This window comes from Anas acuta, chromosome 2 (genome assembly GCF_963932015.1).
Source record: "Anas acuta chromosome 2, bAnaAcu1.1, whole genome shotgun sequence".
Lineage (NCBI taxonomy): Eukaryota > Metazoa > Chordata > Aves > Anseriformes > Anatidae > Anas > Anas acuta.
This window is the reverse complement of record NC_088980.1, coordinates 64,029,539-64,049,414: the sequence shown is the minus strand read 5'-3', so window position 1 is coordinate 64,049,414 and position 19,876 is coordinate 64,029,539. Positions and strand designations below refer to the sequence as shown.

The 19,876-nt window shown below is 43.8% G+C and overlaps 1 protein-coding gene across 7 annotated transcripts in view; it reads left to right on the top strand.

The window, feature by feature from the left end:
- The window catches only part of PHACTR1 (phosphatase and actin regulator 1), a 319,696-nt gene that overhangs the window by 246,797 nt on the left and 53,023 nt on the right, over positions 1–19,876 (top strand). For all 7 annotated transcript variants that reach the window (XM_068670495.1, XM_068670494.1, XM_068670498.1 and 4 more), the window contains 3 exons: positions 10,465–10,795; positions 16,503–16,711; positions 19,016–19,172. In XM_068670495.1, the coding sequence (XP_068526596.1) occupies positions 10,465–10,795; positions 16,503–16,711; positions 19,016–19,172 (697 nt within the window). The remainder of the gene's footprint in view (positions 1–10,464; positions 10,796–16,502; positions 16,712–19,015; positions 19,173–19,876) is intronic.

Genomic DNA, 19,876 nt, shown 5'->3' with positions numbered 1-19,876 from the left:
ATAGGAAGAGAGAATTGCCTGTAGCAAATATAAATCAGACAGCTTTGGTATGCCTCTTCTCTAGCTCAGGTACTGTGGGGATGGGACAGCAGAGGAATGGGGGCAGAGCCAAGAGCAGACAGCAGAGCAGACACTGGGAGTGATGCCACCACCACTGCAGAAGTGTGCTTGGTACTTTGCTTCATGCCATCACCCAATGCTCTTGGTGATGCTGCATCCACAGAGAATGTCCCTATCACAGTACTAGGTGTGGAAATACCAACACAGACTCTCTCTCTACTTTTTCCTCCATTGGAGTGAAGCAGTGTTACTCTCTTAATCAGTGATTCCTTCATAGCACAGGACAGGCAACCCTTGCAGAACAATGTGATTCTTAAATGTTTCGATACCACTGTTGCACTGCTCTGCATTTCCTCTTGGCCAGTTACCTCCTGGTAAGCCTTACAAATATGATCATTATTATATATGATCATACCCTTCATGGGTAGAATTTCTTTCATCATTTTAATTCCCCAATATTGACATGCAGTACTCAGGCATTTAGAACAACAATTGCAACCCCCCTTATTTGGTTAAAAATAGAGGAGAAAGTGAAATCATCACCTGGGACAAAATGTAACTGGACTGCCAAGATTAAGTCCCCACATTACCATAATATCTTTAATGGCCAAAAGCGACAAAAATACTGGTCATATATGGTTTGATAGACAGCATACCCCGGCTCATTTTGGTCCTGATTCACGAAGTGGTTACTTTTAGTCAGTACAGATGATGTTTCTGAAATTAATCTGATAGTTTCTGTTGAAAGAACTGAATTACCAGTTACCCATAAAGTCCCCTAAAACTTCAGATAACAAATTATGCGCCACCAAGCAGAAGTCTCAGCAACACCTGAGTGTGTCTGAGTCTAAAATTAGCCTAATTTTATGCAAGGGTGTAGTGTGGCCACTAGGGATACTCTACTAGGATGTATCTGGCCACTCAGCAGTTGTATTTTAAAAACAGCTTTGAAAAACCTTTTCCATTCTCTTGCTTTCTTCAGTCAACATTTTAAGGAGAGGCATGGCACACTTTTTTTTTTTTTTTTTTCTGTGCCTTCTATTTATGTCTCTGTAGAATAAGGACTAATTCATAATTAGAGGCAAGCATTTAACAGGATAGGAAACCCTGCAAACCCCCAAAGCTTCTGATAATGTGCACATGCCAAAGATGAGGTCTGAGAGTATGGTTGTTTGGTGCCCTGATACATTGCAGCAACACAGCTGATAGTTAGTTACAGTGTTATTTGTAACATGTTATGTTACAAATTTTTCAGCAAATATTCTGTGCAGTATTTTATTATCTGACAATAACGTATCTTAGAAGGCTTTTCTGTAGATGAGCCCATGAAATTATCTGAAAGCTTCCTGTTCTGTTCTGTTATCTCCTGCTGTCTGCTCTGGCAGGCTATATTTATGAAGACAGGTTACATTCATGAGGGGGCAATGGAGAATTCTCTTTTCACTGTGTGCTTGAAGGAGAGACAGCAGAGAAAAAGTGGGTTTCCTTTCCCAGCACATCCAGGTTCTCACAGGATACTGGGCCCTGATGGAGTTGCTCTCTCCACACTTCATCTGCCTGCTCTTACCTGGAGGGTAGTACCTAGCACATATAGGCAGCAGGAAATCTTTTCATCTTTGAAACCCTTTCTAAGGCTCTTCAGCGAATTCATACAAGCCTATAATTTTCAGAGCTATAATTTTCAACCTTAAGGATGAGCATGCTCAGTTTATTTATGTTCTCCGAATGCAACAAACTACAACAGTTGGTCAGGGTCTTGAAAATGTCAAAAGACTGCACAACCTGTCTGGGCAAACCTATTGCACTGTTTGGTTCTTCTCATTTGGGCATAACACTTTATAATTAAGTCTTGAACCCCTTGTTTCAATTTTTACCCATTGACTCTCCTCCTCCCACCATGTACCACTGTGGAGAGTTGATAACCTCCTTCTAGGTACTGGCATGTTGCTGTTATGTCCCTCCCCAAGCTATCTTTTGTCCAGGATGAATAAACCCCAGTCCCTCAGCCAATCATAGGAACATAAAATGGTTTGGGTTGGAAGGGACCTTAAAGATCATCAACTTCCATCCCCTCTGCCATGGGTAGGGACAGCCCCCACTAGATCAGGTTACCCAAAGCCCCATCCAGCCTGACCTTGAACACTTCCAGGGTTGAAGCATCCACAGCTTCTCTGGGCAATCTGTGTCAGTGCCTCACTACACTCTGAGTAAAGAATTTCTTCCCAATATCTAATCTAAATCTACTTTAAATCATAGAATCATAGAATCATAGAATATCCTGAGTTGGAAGGGACCCTTAAGGATCATCAAGTCCAACTCTTGACACCGCACAGGTCTACCCAAGTTCAGACCATGTGACTAAGTGCACAGTCCAATCTCTTCTTAAATTCAGTCAGGCTCGGTGCAGTGACCACTTCCCTGGGGAGCCTGTTCCAGTGTGCAACCACTCTCTCTGTGAAGAACCCCTTCCTGATGTCCAGCCTAAACTTCCCCTGCCTCAGCTTAACTCCATTCCCGCGGGTCCTGTCGCTGGTGTTAATGGAGAAAAGGTCTCCTGCCTCTCGACACCCCCTTACGAGGAAGTTGTAGACTGCGATGAGGTCTCCCCTCAGCCTCCTCTTCTCCAGGCTGAACAGGCCCAGTGCCCTCAGCCGTTCCTCGTACGTCTTCCCCTCCAGGCCTTTCACCATCTTCGTAGCCCTCCTCTGGACACTCTCCAACAGTTTCATGTCCTTTTTATACTGTGGTGCCCAGAACTGCACACAGTACTCGAGGTGAGGCCGCACCAGCGCAGAGTAGAGCGGGACAATCACCTTCCTTGACCTACTAGCGATGCCGTGCTTGATGCACCCCAGGACACGGTTGGCCCTCCTGGCTGCCAGGGCACACTGCCGGCTCATATTCAACTTGTTGTCTACCACGACCCCCAGATCCCTCTCTTCTAGGCTGCTCTCCAGCGTCTCATCGCCCAATCTGTACGTGCAGCCAGGGTTTCCCCATCCCAGGTGCAGGACCCGGCACTTGCTCTTATTGAACTTCATGCGGTTGGCGATCGCCCAGCTCTCCAACCTATCCAGATCCCTCTGCAAGGCCTTTCCACTTTCTTTTAGAATAAAGCCATTTCCCCTTGTCCTATCGCTGTATTCCCTGACAGGGTCCCTCCCCAGCTTTCCTGTAGGCCCCCTTTAGGTACGTGAAGGCTGCTATGAGATTTCCCCAGAGCCTTCTCTTCTGCAGGCTGGTCAACCCCAACTCTCTCACCCTTCACATTGTGACAGCCTTCTGCTGAATTCTTCTCTCTTTTTTTTTTTTTTTGGCTTACCTATAATGGGAGCCCCAAAACTTGATGCAGTAATCTAGATATAGTCTAAGGCATGCTGAATAGAAGGGGGATAATCCCTTGATCTCCTGGCAGTGCTTCATGCAATCTAGGAGGCTATTGGCCTTTTTTGGCCTGCTGACTACTGCTTGGCATCACAAGGAGTGAAGAAACAGCTTTCCTCACACTGCCAGGTTTGTAAATATAGCCAGCTCTGCCACAAGCCCAGGATTCCTAGGTGTGCCCTCTTCCTCTGAGAGTAACTCCCAGGTGTGCTGGAGCAGAATCTGATTCTAATGGGCTTATCTAGCATCCCTGATGGAGCAATATTTGCCAGCATATATCCATAACTTTCTAGTATCCTATATGTAATGTGTATATGCAATGTGTTCTAACCAATTCTCTAGGTATGTTCAGTGCCTGGGAAGACAATGAACCTGGTGTACCTGGTGTATAGCCTCAGTATAACACAAACACTCCAGGAGTGCCATCGAGGGCAGATCTTCTGCACAGAGAATAAAAGCACATTTATCTCCCTAAAACCCAAAAGGAAATGCAGCAATTGTATGTATTAGCAAAATGATCTATAAGGAAGAGGTAAAGGCTTACCTGCTTGTCTGATGTCTTCCGTAGGTCTAATGTGCAGCAAATATTGTGGCTTGTACAAATATATTTTAAGTAATTTAATGTCATCAGCAGTGGAAAATCTAACATCTCTTTCATCAATTCTGGCACAGTTATTACTTAACCATGCACAGTTCTCAGTGGTCACAACCCTGCTGGGAACCACCATCTTGCAAAGATTGTTCATTATTCTCTTGAGTATGAAGAGCCTAAGACAGAAGAGATTAATCAGACTTGCACACCTGGCTTCACACAGTTTGCTTCTCTTCTGTCACATTAGTGCTTTGTGTAATGATTTAGGACTCTAGTAATGTGCCATGGAGAAGATGCTTACAGCAGATTCCTTGGTCATATATAACTGTGAGTTAGATTTCAGCCTTGGTGGAGCCATTGGAAGACTTTTTTGCCTTTGAGAGCATATTTCTCTCTCTTCAAGAGAGCAATATTAGGCAGATAAGATATTGCATGGAAAATGGAAAAACTTGGGTTCTCCCCTTTGTAACTCTCACATTCTACAATGAGGGAAGGCCGCTTTCTCTTCATGCCTCTCTCATCTTTGCACACCCTTTACCCCTCCTGTCTCTTGAAGAATGGGAAGATTTACTGTCTGTGTGGTTTTTCTATTGTAGCACAACACCAGTATCAAACGTATACTGTGGATGAAACAAAGCTCTGACTAAAAAGCTAGCACTAAAGAAAGTCTGGTACTAATCCTGAGCTTGGCCCCATGCATAGTCTTTTTCCACCTTACTGTCCGTAATCATTTTCAAGAAGTGCTAGTGCTTTTAAGTCCTAGTATCATGCACCTCATGCACTCTGGCTAGTAGATACGGATCCTAGTACAAGCAATACCCAGAATAGGCCAGAAGGAAAGAAGGGGTAAAGGGGGCAAGAAGGATAGTTTATGTTACAACTAACCATCTGGAAAAGGACTTTACAAATCGGATATTGCTCAGGAGAGTGATGACATTTGAAACTAGAGAACATCTTACTGCCAAGCCTTCTCAGGTCATAAGAAGATTCTGACCCTTCAGTTCCTTTACCATGTTACAGCAAGTGTGAACTGAAGCAAAAAGAGGCCAAAGAGTGTGCAGAGCATTGCAGAGCCAAATATATGATATATTTTGTGGCTCGGCAAATGGCTCAATATATTGGGCCACTTGCCAAGGCGATCGGCTCCGGGGCAGATGCATGCTGTAGCGGAGCGGGGCATCAGACAGGCAGGGCTAATTCTTCCGGTATCAAGCCCACTCAAGGGAGCCGCCAGGGCCCAGCAGCCCTTGCAAGGGAGGTGAACGAGGTGAGAAGGAGGCGTAGGCAGAGCCAGCAGCACCCCCTCCCCAGCCGTTCAAAAGCTGCCCCTAGGGAGCGCAGGCAACCAGGAGTGCGGGTGACCAGGGCATGGCATGTTGGAAGGGAGTGGCGCGGCAGCTGGCATGGCAGTTCGCCCAGGCAGGGCAAGTAGGGAGGGCAGAGCGTTCCCCCCCCACCCATACGAACACCTCCTCTAACGGCAGTCTACCACTATCTCAGCTGCAATGGTCTCCACGAGGCACGGTGCTCTCTCTAGGAAGTCTGTACACACCCAGACCGACTGCCTGCCCAAAACTGCGGCAGTTCAGGTCTCTGAGCGCAGGGAGTGCCTGAGCCTGCCACTACCACCCGCGGGGGGCAGAGAGACTGTGTGCGTGAGGTGCAAGCAGGTGGACGACCTGGTCCGCCTCGTGGCAAAACTCAAGGCGGAGGTCGAGAGATTGAGGGATATCAGGGAGAGTGAGCAGGAGACAGACTTGTGGAACAACTCTCTGCAGGGCCTGAAGGACAGGTACCGGGGTGAGACACCCCAAATGGGGGTGGACCCCCTGCCCTGTTGCTGTCGGGCAGAGGGAGGGGACCTAGGAGTTGAGGAGGAATGGAGACAGGTCCCTGCTTGACATCACAGGCAATGCCTCCCCTACTGGCCCCACCTTCCCAGGTGCCCTTACGCAACAGGCCCTGGAGCTTGAGAGACCAGTAGCTGAGGAAGAGGTAGAAAGTCTACCCAGGAGGATGCCTAGGGCGAGGAAGTCGACTCCACGTCTCAGGACTGCCTCCACCAGGACAGAAAGAAGGGTGACTGTTGTGGGCGACTCCCTTCTCAGGGGAACAGAGGGCCCTATTTGTCGGCCTGACCCTACCCATAGTGAAGTCTGCTGCCGCCCTGGGGCCAAGGTCAGGGACATTGCCAGAAAGCTTACCAGCCTGTTTCACCCCTCTGACTATCATCCTCTTTTAGTAGTCCAAGCTGGCAGTGATGACACTGAAGAGAGAAGCCTGAAGACCATCAAACAGGACTTTAGGGGACTGGGACAGTTAGTGGATGGAGCGGGAGTACAGGTAGTGTTTTCGTCCATCCCTCTGGTGACAGGCAGGGGTACAGGGAGGACACAGAAAGCACACCAGATAAACATGTGGCTCAGAGGCTGGTGCCAACACAGAAATATTGTTTTTTTTAACCATGGGGTGCTTTACTTGGCACCCAGCCTGATGGCCACAGACGGGTCCCTGTCTCTAAGGGGAAAACAGATCCTAGGCCAGGAGCTGGCGGGGCTCATTGAGAGGGCTTTAAACTAGGTGAGAAGGGGGATGGGGCTGAAACAAGGCTTGTTAGAGCTGTGCCAGGGGTAGCAATGGCAAGGCTGGGAGAGAAGGCAATGGCCCAACTGAAGTGCATCTACACTAATGCACTCAGCATGGGCAACAAACAGCTGGAAGCCATTGTGTGGCAGGCAGGCTATGACTTGGTTGCCATCAAGGACACGTGGTGGGACCACTCTCATGACTGGAGTGCTGCAATGTCTGGCTATAGGCTCTTCAGAAGGGACAGGCAGCACAGAAGGTGTTGCGGTGTGGCTCTCTATATAAGAGAGAGTTTTGATGTCGTGGAACTTGAGGCTGGGAATGATAAGGTTGAGTCCCTATGGGTTAGGATCAGCGGGAAGGCCAACAATGGAAGCATCCTGGTGGGGGTCTGTTATAGACCGCCAAACCAGGATGAGGAGACGGATGAGGAGTTCTACAGGCAGCTGACAAAAGTTGCAAAATCATCAGCACTTGTTCTTGTGGGGGACTTCAACTTCACAGATATATCCTGGAAGCATAACATAGCCCAGAGTAAGCAGTCTAGGAGGTTTCTGGGGAGCGTGGAAGATAGCTTCCCGACACAGCTGGTTAGTGAGCCTACCAGGGGAGGTGCCCCGCTAGACCTTCTCTTCACAAACAGATAAGGACTGGTGGGAGATGTGGTGGTTGGAAACTGTCTTGGGCAGAGTGACCACGAAACGGTGGAGTTCACTATTTTTGGCGAGGCCAGGAAGGGGACCAGTAAAACCGCTGTATTGGACTTCCGGAGGGCTGACTTTGAACTGTTCAGGACACTGGTTGGTAGAGTCCCTTGGGAGGCAGTTCTGAAGGGCCGAGGAGTCCAGGAAGGCTGAGCACTCTTCAAGAAGGAAATCTTAATGGCTCAGGAGCAGTCTGTCCCAAAGACGAGCTGGCATGGAAGAAGACTGGCCTGGCTCAACAGAGAATTGTGGCTTGAGCTTCAGAGAAAAAAGAGGGTTTATAATCTTTGGAAAAGAGGGCAGGCCACTAGGGAGTACTGTAAGGATGTTGCGAGGCAGTGCAGGGACAAAATTAGAAAAGCCAAAGCTCATCTGGAGCTCAATCTGGCTACTGCCGTTAAAAGACAACAAAAAATGTTTTTACAAATACATCAACGCAAAACGAATGACTAAGGAGAATCTTCATCCTTTACTGGATGCGGGGGGAAACCTTGTTACAAAAGATGAGGAAAAGGCGGAGGTGCTTAATGCCTTCTTTGCCTCAGTCTTTAGCAGCAATACCGGTTGTTCTCTGGATACCCAGTACCCTGAGCTGGTGGAAGGGGATGGGGAGCAGAATGTGGCCCTCAGTATCCACGAAGAAATGGTTGGCGACCTGCTACGGCACTTGGATGTGCGCAAGTCAATGGGGCTGGATGGGATCCACCCAAGGGTACTGAGAGAACTGGTGGAGGAGCTGGCCAAGGCCCTATACATCATTTATCAACAGTCCTGGCTATCGGGGGAGGTCCCAGTTGACTGGCGGCTAGCAAACGTGACGCCCATCTACAAGAAGGGCCAAAGGGTAGACCCGGGGAACTACAGGCCTGTCAGTTTGACCTCAGTGCCAGGGAAGCTCATGGAGCAGATTATCTTGAGTGTCATCACGTGGCACTTGCAGGGCAACCAGGCAATCAGGTCCAGTCAGCATGAATTTATGAAAGGCAGATCCTGCTTGACGAACCTGATCTCCTTCTATGACAAAGTGACACGCTGGGTGGATGAGGGAAAGGCTGTGGATGTGGTCTACCTTGACTTCAGCAAGGCTTTTGACACCGTCTACTCAAGAAACTGGCTGCTCATGGCTTGGACTGGCATACGCTTCATTGGGTTAGAAACTGGCTGGATAGCCGGGCCCAAAGAGTCGTGGTGAATGGAGTCAAATCCAGTTGGAGGCCGGTCCGTAGTGGCGTCCCCCAGGGCTCAGTGCTGGGGCTGGTCCTCTTTAATGTCTTCATCGATGATCTGGATGAGGGCATTGAATGCACCCTCAGTAATTTTGCAGATGAAACCAAGTTAGGTACGTGTGTTGATCTACTCAAGGGTAGGAAAGCTCTGCAGGAGGATCTGGATAGGCTGCACCGATGGGCTGAGGTCAACTGCATGAAGTTCAACAAGGCCAAGTGCCAGGTCCTGCACCTGGGACGCAATAACCCCAAGCAGTGCTACAGACTGGGAGATGAGTGGTTGGAAAGCTGCCAGGTGGAGAAGGACCTGGGAGTGATGGTTGATAGTCGGCTGAGTATGAGCCTGTGGTGTGCTCAGGTGGCCAAGAAGGCCAACGGCATCCTGGCTTGTATCAGAAACAGTGTGGCCAGCAGGGCTAGGGAAGTGATTGTCCCTCGGCTCTGGTGAGGCCGCACCTCGAGTACTGTGTTCAGTTTTGGGCCCCTCGCTACAAGAAGGACATCGAGGTGCTTGAGCGGGTCCAGAGAAGGGCGACAAAGTTGGTGAGGGGTCTGGAGAACAAGTCCTACGAGGAGCAGCTGAGGGATTGTTCAGCCTGGAGAAGAGAAGGCTCAGGGGTGACCTTATTGCTTTTTACAGATACCTTAAAGGAGGCTGTAGCGAGGTGGGGGTTGGTCTGTTCTCCCATGTGCCTGGTGACAGGACGAGGGGGAATGGGCTTAAGTTGTGCCAGGGGTGTTTTAGGTTGGATATTAGGAAGAACTTCTTTACTGAGAGTGTTGTGAGGCATTGGTACAGGCTGCCCAGGGAAGTGGTGGAGTCACCATCCCTGGAGGTCTTTAAAAGATGTTTAGATGTTGAACTTAATGATACGGTTTAGTGGAGGACTTGTTAGTGTTAGGTTAGAGGTTGGACTCGATGATCTTGAGGTCTCTTCCAACCTAGACAATTCTGTGATTCTGCGATATCTTCTCATTCTCTTTGCTCTTGGCATGCACTGTGACCATTGACTACACTCATCTTGGGATCTTTAAGCCCTCCCATTACCTTTTCTTCCTTCTGAAAACATTTCACAGTGCATCTCCAAAAGTCTGCATCCTGCAGTTAAGTCCTGGCAGAGTTTTGTGGTACAGACCTCTCATTTATTTCCCATGGAAGTCAGGGGAGTCTTTGCCTGGCAGGTCAACTATGTGATTCAAGGAACATGCCTAGAGTTAAAAAGGTTAAGATTCAGTTCATGAGTCCCTAGAAAAGTGCCTGCCAAGTCTTCTGTAAAAGAATACATTAATCTTAACTCTCTTATACCCTTTTTACCATTTTCTCGTCCTGTATCCTTCATTTTTCCAGACAATTCTTGTTTAGTTTTCAAACTCTATTTCATTTCTTTCTTGCCCTGTAATGTAATTTTAATGCCAGATGTTTTGCACGTTACAAAGCTGTAAGAAATGTGACTTGTAGTAATTGCAGCGCAGCAGATGAGAATGGTCAGCTTGTGCTCTGGCAGTGATGGTGGTGAGTCATCCTATAACTTCAGACAGCCAATTGCTCCCCCCATTTACATGCCTGTTGAGCAGGAGAGGTTGTGCTTACCTCAAAGGGCTGTTTCGGAGGATTAGGGCATTAAAGCGTTGAAGTGTGCCACAAGCCTTTTTAAGCATGACTTAATGTGTTAAGGGATATGCACAGCCCTGGGATGTTTTTTTGAGACTCAGAAGTGCTGAAAAACAACAGTTCTTTTTCTGAACACCGTGCTGAGTGCAAGCTATGCAGCATCATCTGTCACATCAGGGAAGGGGTGCACACTCCTGTGTTGACTTTCAACCTCAGTACCTGCGCACCCAGTCAGGTACACTGACCTCCATCTCACTGCCACGAAAATTAACACCAGGGCCTCTCTTTCTTCTGTTCTAGATCCTGGCGCTCCTGTGAAACTGCCTTGTATGCCAGTTAAACTGTCACCTCCACTACCTCCAAAGAAAGTCATGATTTGCATGCCTTTAGGGGGGGCAGACCTCTCTCTCTCATCCTATTCCACACAGAAGAGCTCCCAGCAGCCTTTGAGTCAGCACCATCACACTGTCCTGCCATCCCAGTTAGCAGCTCACCAGCACCAGCTCCAGTACAGCAGCCACAGCCAGCACCTGCCTTCTGGGTCCAGCACATTGCCCATTCACCCTTCAGGTTGCCGGATGATAGAGGAACTGAACAAAACACTAGCCATGACCATGCAAAGGCTAGAAAGGTAATGGATCAACTTTTAAAATTACATGTTTACATGCACTGTTTCCTCCTAGCCTCAGTGTCAATATCATCATCTATGCTTACAGTACTTGAATCAGGCCTCTTCTCTGGGGATCTAACACCTTCAGGGCAATCATTGCTGGAGAAACAGACATGGAAAAAGGTTTTTCAGGTTTGTTTGGCAGGTTTGTGGCAGAAGGGTAAAAAAGACCAAATTTCCTGAACCCTGTTGTTCTGTTTATGGAACTAGGTAATACTGCAAGTGGAAAAGAGGTTAATATGACATGTCTGGTTTGCAATATATACTGCACTGCAGAGCTCCAGTTATGTGGAGGTTTGCTAGAAAAAAAGAAAAGGAAGTGTAAGATTCAGACATAGAGCAATAAAACCAAGTGTGCCACTCAGTCGGAGTATCTGATTAGTATTATGAATTAGCTCAAAGAAACCTGTGAGGACTTCCTACAAGTCACTTACAGGGTTTTTAGTATACTATTTATTTTATTTCAATTAATTTAAATTAAATGATACGTCTCATCCTAAAATAAGTATTTAACCCATTCCACAGCAGCTCCTTTCTTACCCATTTGCATCTGGAGGAAGGTTGTACATTTAATCAGAAGTGCTTTATCCACCTTGGGGCTGTTTTTCATTACTGTCACTTGTGAGCATCTCTGGATGCTGCTTCAAAGAGTCTGAATAAGTGAAGCATGTTGTGTAAATGCAAGCTGTCCTCATAGGTTGTGAGATCAGCAAGCTTTGGAAAGTTTATTTCAACCTGTAGACAAAAATTGAGCAAGTCCCAGAATAGAGAAGGTAGTCCAAAAATGACATTCAGCTTAGTACCAAGGGCAGTTTTTGTTCTAAAACCATCAGATCATCCTTCTGTTAGACAGGAAGCTAAAATGTTTGGTGTAGCAGACAAAAATGCCTAATGATTTGACCCAATACCTCTTTGCAATAATGTTGCCTTCATTGTATTGCACAGTTAAAAAATAGTTCTATTAGGGATGGCAGATTCTCTTTGCTGCCACTAAAAATAGTCAGGGGAACAGAGGCTGTCCCCCACTGTCAGTTTGTTTCGGTACTGGGATAGCAAGATCTCTGTGGCTATATGAAAGGAGCTAAGGTTTCTGCAGCCTGGGGGAATTCTCTGCTGGGGGAAGACTGTTAGGACTACCAGGGAAGTTTTTATTCCCATCAGTGAAAGGGCTTTAGCAGTAGGATTGAAAAGATCATTCACAATCCCCACGGTGTTTCCTGTGCCCAGTGACTACCTCTCCTATTGTCAGCAGGGCTGGTCAGATACATCTGCATCACCCCAAAGCTTGGTGCACTGAGCACAAAGGATAGCTGGTGGCTCCCAAAGGCTCATTTGAGGGCAGCAACACTCATGTCATCCCCAGCGCAGGTGAGATGTTAACCTTACAGTCTGGCTCACGCTGCCAGCAAAAGGCACTTTGTTGTCCAGAGCCCAGTGAGATCTCTCAGAGTATGACTTAACTATGTCATCTGTTGCCCCACAGCAATGAATGCTCCAATTTCTAGGTGTTTACCTCTACATCTACCTCTATATCAAGTTTACCTCTACAAGCATATTTAACTGATTTAAAGGTGATGTTGTTTCAACTATGAATTTGAAGCTGAAGCTGTGCTGCTTGTTGAAAACTGAATAAGCAAAAAACAATTTCGTAATATGATACAATTACATCACGTTGCAGAATAGAGTGAGTAAAGGTTGTGACACTGATATTTCATATTTAAAATGAAAATGAATCCTAGTTCATGATATGGCAGACAGTTGATTTTTCATAGTCTTTTTTTAGTTGATTTCAATCATGAAATAAAGTATTTTTGAGTACTTCACTTATTCTCCTTGTCAAAGCAAATCAATAAAGTTTGAATAAAGTTTGAATTCACAAGAGATAACAGGTAATGACTGTTTCCTCTACTACTGCAATTATTGTTTTCATAGTATTTACAGGTAGAAGGGTTTGTGGAGCTGACATTTGCTTTTAAATTCTTAATCAGAAGATTAAGCTTGTACAAGAGTCTTGTACACTATCAAATGTTGATTCAGCTATCAAGGCATCAGTTTCTTTAATGTAAAGAGCTGTTAAGTGGTCATACATGTATCTCACTGTGCAGGAACTGAACCTGTGACAGAATGGTGAAAAATGGTGGTATCCAAAAGACAGTTTGTGAGACCATTTCCTCTGGGACATACAATTCAGCTTCAGACAGTATATTTATGAAATAAAATGCATTAAACATCCCTGCCAGTGTCTTGTAAATCTTGTAAAATGTATTTGAGTCAGAAAATGTTTCTCTTCCATAAAACTTGTCAAGAGAATTACTTCTTGTTTAAACTTTAGTATTGCCTAAGGATAGAAACATTTAATATTTGTAGCACTGCCTTCTTTCTGTCTGTCTCTCACATCTCTGTGTAGTATAAATATATATACAGTTGTTTGAAGTTATTTCTGATTTTCGTTTTAACTGATAAGTACAGAACAGTGTCCTGTGGATCTGAAAACATGCTGATAAAAATGTACCTCTTTATTCAAAAATCAAAGAGACTGGGATGACAGATGAGAAGCACGTGTTTTTTTTTCCCACTAGATTTTACAGGAGACATTTTACTTTTTTCTGTTTAGATTTTGTGTGTCACATGAGTCACTTATACACTTAAATTCTGATTTTTCATTAAAATATTTTCTTACTAGAAACATTGCAAGCTATAGCAGTGTAACTTGTTTTGCCATTCTGATCACATAAAGATGATACAACAGTAAGTGCAAGTGCTTGTACTAGTCAGCTATGAATTATTCAAATCTGTGTGTTAAGATACATTTATCTTCTTAAGGCAAGTACTTGCTTAGCTGTGGCTTTGTTCTCTAATTTTGTTATAAAACATGATGATTTAAAATAGACTGTTTGAAACAACAGTGTGTTTTTTGTAGAATAATGCTAAAAAGAAATTGTGGTGTAGACCACCTGACCATGTGGGGGTTGTTTTTGCTAATGACCCAAAGGAATTTATACACAATGGAAATATCTAGTGACCTCAGTTTGTCTTTCTTAAGTGTACTGCAATACTGCATGTATTTCATAAGTGCTTTGCTTAGACCGCTGATTTAGTCAAAATGATGTGGAAAAGGCTGATTTCAATCAAGAAAAACACAAAACATCAGGAAAAATGAGGGGTCTAAAATAGAAAGTAGTATTAGCAAGAAAGCGGATGATTCAGAAAAATTACAATGGGATGAGAAACCTTCTGTTTCTAGAGAAGTAGGTCAAATAAAGATCTAGCGTGGTAATTTGTAAATCTTCTTGCTGTTACCTGCTTGGTAACCTAAATTGTTGAACCACTTTGATATCTGCTGCCCTATGTGCACACTCAAATAGATGAATCTGTAACCTACATACATTCTTCACATAACAGTGAAGCACCAAATGTTCCTGGGTGCTGAACTATTTTTTGCTCTTTACATTTACATTTCCAGAAGGGACTTGTTGAACTTGTACTTACTCTCTGTGTATATGGTGTTTTAAAAGTAGATGAATAATCCAGTGGTTATGTTCACCATTGAAACTTTTTTTTTAACAGTGTTAACAGAATTTCACTGTATTTTAGTTTCTCTTGGGAATTTAATTCTAGGCTTTTGAATTTCCTGCCTTTCTTCTTAAAGGAGTTTTAAAAATAGGTTATGTAGAAAAAATATTTTTAAAATTAAGTTTAAATTAAAATTTTTGAAGTATATCTCTGCTTTATAAGTTAGTTTAAAGTTTTTAAGGACTGTAGTGCATTTGTGTGCTATTGGGAGAATTCAACTGATGCATTCTAAAACTACTGCTGAGATAAAAAGTTTTAGGTCAAGCTCATTGAAGTCTAGCACAAATTCACAAGCCAGTTTTTCATGAGCCTTCCATACTTTGTGTTACAAAACATAGGCTATCACTAAGAAAATAGAGTTCCTGTGTTCAAGGCATACAATAAAGCTATGCAACTCATTATTGGTTAATCCCCAATGATAAATGTCACAGTTAACAAAATGCTTTCTTGGAAGCTGAATGTGATGATTACAACATGGTATGGTTTGCTCACGGAATCTGAAACCTTTTATTCTCTTGAAACCTTTTATTCTCTTTAATCCCTAAACTCATTGTGGCCAAGCATTATATACCCAGAAGTACATTTTTAAAAGTGTTTTTTCTGGGATGTTATCTGGCAGCCATTGGCATCTGGCAGTGCACATTAAATTTAGGATTGGAAGAAAGAGAAGTGTTTCAAGTCATCTCAGTAAAGAATCATTTAAAGAGAAAATGCAGTATTTTTTCAAGATGTGGAATGGCTCTGGTATTCTGAGTAGGCTAAAATATTTAAGGGAAGTGAGACTACTCAGCTCTTAGTAACATCACACCCAAGTTTGCCCTACGTGTAGCTTGGCCAGCACATCTGGTTTCACACCTGTATTCCAGTGCAAAGTAAAATGAGAGTTTTACACAAAGTGTCCAACAGGCATATGTTCCCCACCTTTTGTATAGCTGTTGCCTCAGCTGAGACTTAGGAGGGAGAGCAGTTTCTGCTGACTGTGGAATAATCTTCATCAGCCATCATTTTTGCCTGCCAGACTCTCATTTTAATTTTGTATTGGAAAAGCAAGATGAGCTATCAGAATCACAGAACATCCTGAGTTGGAAGGGACCCACAAAGATCACTGAGTCCAACTTCTGGCTTCATACAGTACTACCTAAAAATCAAACCATATGTCTGAGAGTATTGTCCAAAGGCTTTTTGAACTCCAACAGGCTCAGTGCTGTGACCACCTCCCTAGGGAGCCAGTTTCCAGTGTCCAATCACTGTCTCAGTGAAGAAACTTTTCCTAACATCCATCCTGAACCTCCTCTGATGCAGCTTCAGGCTATTCCCTCCTCATGTTCCCGTTTTACTACTTCTATTGATACGTTCCTTGCTTAAGGACTTTGAAATCACAACATAGGCAAAGCTAAATGGAAGCAATACTAATGGCAGGTCTGAACACAGTAACCTACAGGAAACTTTATGTGGCAAAAGAAATGTGACTTTAGATAGCATTTCAGATTGATCTACAGCACCTAGCTGGAGTGAGCAGCAGGAACAGGAGAAGGGATGTTGTCACTGCAGCCCCCACGTGTAACTGTGTCATTAGCAAACAGACCTCCCAGGATTTAGCTCCCTCCCTTGTTATTCTCACTACCTCCCAAAATCTGTTTTCTCTGAGCTCCATTTCACATGCTTGGTCCCCTCTGCTTCAGATAGTCATGCACTTGTCTTCCCTTCAAGCCAATCAACAAGTTGCAACTGTGCAAATCTTAGCTTTCTTCTGCCTGCCTACAATCTTCCTCTAAAATCCATACCTTTCTTTCCTCCCACTCTCCTACTCCAGCTTTTGCATTCAGGTGAGGTATTTTCTCCTTACTGCCTACATTCTGGTGGAGAGGTCGTACAGACACCAGATTGCTTGTTGCCCTGAGTAGCTGGTGCAATTCCCTCTAAGAGACTGTATGGTCTGTAGCTTTTTGGTTCTTAGTCCTGAGTTGCTAGTATGTCTGCCTGTATGCTGTTCTACATCTCCCTAACAAGTGTTGTCCCTTAAATCTAATGTGCATTCAGTTTTAAACCCAGTAGATGTCTTGCTGGTTATTTATTTGTTTTTCTTTCCCAACAGCTCTGGTTTACATACAGGTGATAGTGTTACAAAAACAGGACCTGGAGGCCTTCCAGACATGAGACAAGTGCCAACTGTTGTGATTGAATGCGATGACAATAAAGAAAATGTGCCTCATGAAACCAACTATGAAGATTCTTCCTGCCTCTACACAAGACAGGAGGAAGAGGAAGAGGAAGAGGAAGATGAGGATAACTCACTATTTACAAGTTAGACCCATTCCATTTTTTCTTTCTCATTTATTTATGTTTTCCTCTGAATTCTTAGTAACACAAAGGAAAAACAAGTGAATTTTCTTTCTTGACCATGGCTTTTGCATCTCTCAAGGCTTGACTACAGGGGGACGCTTGGCAATTAATCCAAAATAATGAGTAATATGAATTTAAAGTGAATTCCCTAATCCACATGAATACATGTGTGGGTAGCTCTCATGCAGAATTAAATGACCTTTTTTGTCGTATCTTAATTCTCTTTCAAATTGACTTTCAGATTCATTTTCCCAAGTTTCTGTGGTGTAGAGAAACCCTGCCTTTGACTTTAAGTCAAGATCAACTCAATAGGGTTACTTAAGGAGGATGAAATAAGCACCACAGAGAATCAGACTTTTGATGCAGAGAAAATATTAAATCATGTCAAAATCAGAATTTGGCACATACTTTATCCCAGTTTATATTGACCAAGGTTTACTAGAGTAAAGAATAGAGGAAATAGCCTTGATATTTCCATGCAGGAAAAAGTGAATAAAAAGTGGGAGAGGTTCATATTTTTCTTTTGAGTAGCTTACCTACTAGAAAGATGCCATGTGTTTAAAAAGCCTTTATTGTGCAATTTAGATTATGATGTTAGAGAGAATTGTGCAGATGAATTCAAATGAGATCAATATAAAGATGTGTTAATCAGTACAGGAATGCAGCATAGTTCTGCTTTCTACTCTGCTGCATTTTATTTTCCAAACACCCTGAGAATATAGATGGGAATAAGTTGGTTTGGATGGGAGTAAGTTTGTTTGTGTTTTGGTCCCAGAGTATTTTTTCTGTTCTGATTTCATTCTATATTTTTTAACCCATAATCATAGAATCATAGAATCATTAAGGTTGGAAAAGACCTCCATGATCATCTAGTCCAACCATCCCCCTACCACCAATATTACCCAGTACACCATGTCCCTAAGTACCATATCCAGCCTTTCCCTCTGAACTCCTGACTTGATCTAAAGGTATGGATTTGATTTGCTAAACAGTATTTTTACATGAGTGTAATTCCTTTTCAGGAGTCGTTTCTTGTTTGCATTGTTGTTACTCAAACTAGGAATCAGATTTGTATACCTCATGCTAATTGTCTCAAGAAGCACTATGGGCAGTTTGAACCCAATTCTGTACTGGCTTACACTTTTTTGATGTGCTTGTATGAGCACAAAATGTATGTAAAATTGCTGTATTGTGTGTGATTTTATTCCAGCTTGATGTGGTCCACAGTAGTGGCAAAATGGGCTCAAGTATGAAGAGGTTAATTGATAGATGTATCACAACTACAGTCTGGAGAGTCCTGCAGCCCCTTCCTGACTTTTTTGGGAAAACCTATCCCCTCCCCTGGTGTTTGATCATAGGACTCTTTCATTAAGACAGAATACCTTACTTCATGCATGACAATGGCTTGTCATCCCATAGGTTGAGCTGAACTTTCAGGCAATTGAATTTCTTTTCTTCTGAAAACTGGGAGCAGTACAATCACACCGTTTCAAAAACGCACACAAAGAAGTTTCTAAAACAGGCATATTCATCATCTCAAAATTTTCCCTTACCCCACAAGTGAAATTAGAGTTTTGCTCTTGAACTAAGAAGCAAAACAGAACTGCATTATTTTGCATTCTCCTGCCAAAGCCTCTCACAGGCTTGTGGTCTGCTTGTGCCTCTTGACCCTTCTCAGTCTGTTTTGGATGCAAGCCAAGGAAAGAAAGATTGAGCCATGAAAGGCCACTGGTTTTCACACTGTCCTTGCCACTGTCACTTCCTGAGAAGCAGTGTCAACTAACATACATAAAGGTCTGTGCTGCTTATGATAGATTTTTGACTCTTTTTAATGCTAACTTGGCTATCTTGGAGTTACACAGCAAGAGAGAAGTAACTCTCTCTTTCTATGCCATAGCCCTGCTGCCCTCACAGATTCTGAGGTTGTATTATTAATTCTATTGAGAATTTAGAAACACCATACTAGAGAAAGCTACAGATGCTACTAGCAATTACAAGAAAAAAAAAAAAAAAAAAAACTTTCTTCACTCTTCTCCCTCTGTAGAACAATATTTTGATTCCTTTTTCCTGTACACCTACAAAATTCATCCTGTCTGTACTATGATGGAAATAATCTGAACACCAGAAGTTAATTGATGCTCCTTTTCCTACAGTCCATACCATTGAGAACCTAGTATCCTCCCTTGCCTGGCACTTCTTTGCCTGCTGCATACTGTAATGAAATGATGACACCTCCTTTGGCAGAGCCTCTCCTCTCTCCCACAGGCTCTCTGGCAAGGAAAGTCTGCAGGAAGGACTCTTTAGCAATCAAACTCAGCAACAGGCCTTCCAAGCGAGAGCTGGAGGAAAAGAACATCCTCCCCATGCAGACTGATGAGGAGAGACTCGAACTTAGGCAGCAGATTGGGACAAAGTTAACAAGGTAGGAGACAAATGTTTTTCTAGCTGTTGCTTTTCAAAATATGTGGTGGGACAGCTTTTATCCTTACTCTGCAAACATATGAGATCTGTTTGGTCACAACATTCAAGAGGAAAAGCCAAGGAGAAAAAAGGCTCTAGGCATCATATCTACTTTCCTGTAACTTCCCATACAGGTTCCTATCCTGGCATATTTTACAGGATCTTTGGTTAAGTACCAGCACAAACTCTGTGGGTTTAGATGTTTTCAGTGCACTGTTGGGATAAGTTCAGCTTTGATAATATTTAGGACTGTAGCTTTAGGTGCCATTTGATAGGCTATTGGTTTGAACAGAGGACAGAGGCATAGCTTTCTCTCTTGACTGAGTCTCTGCTGAGTAGCTGAGTCTTTTTCTGATCCAGAATGTCCTTCAGTACATGTTTTTGTTGGGTCAGACTTGAACAGATTTACTTTCATAGTCTCTTTCATCTTCATAACAGCATTTATTCACCAGCTGTTCTGTTTTTCTGTATTGCATGGCGCATAGAGGGCTGGCCATTAAGGGAAGATTTCTATCAAGAAATAGTAAAGCGAGGTCAGGTAGGAATGTCTAAGAACCTTCTGTGCTCCAGCCATAATTTCTGCTGTCAGTTTAATGCTATTATATTACCAGCTCAGTGGTGTGAAGAGCTAGTGATTGCTATTAGTTGCTCTCTGGTGTGACTCTG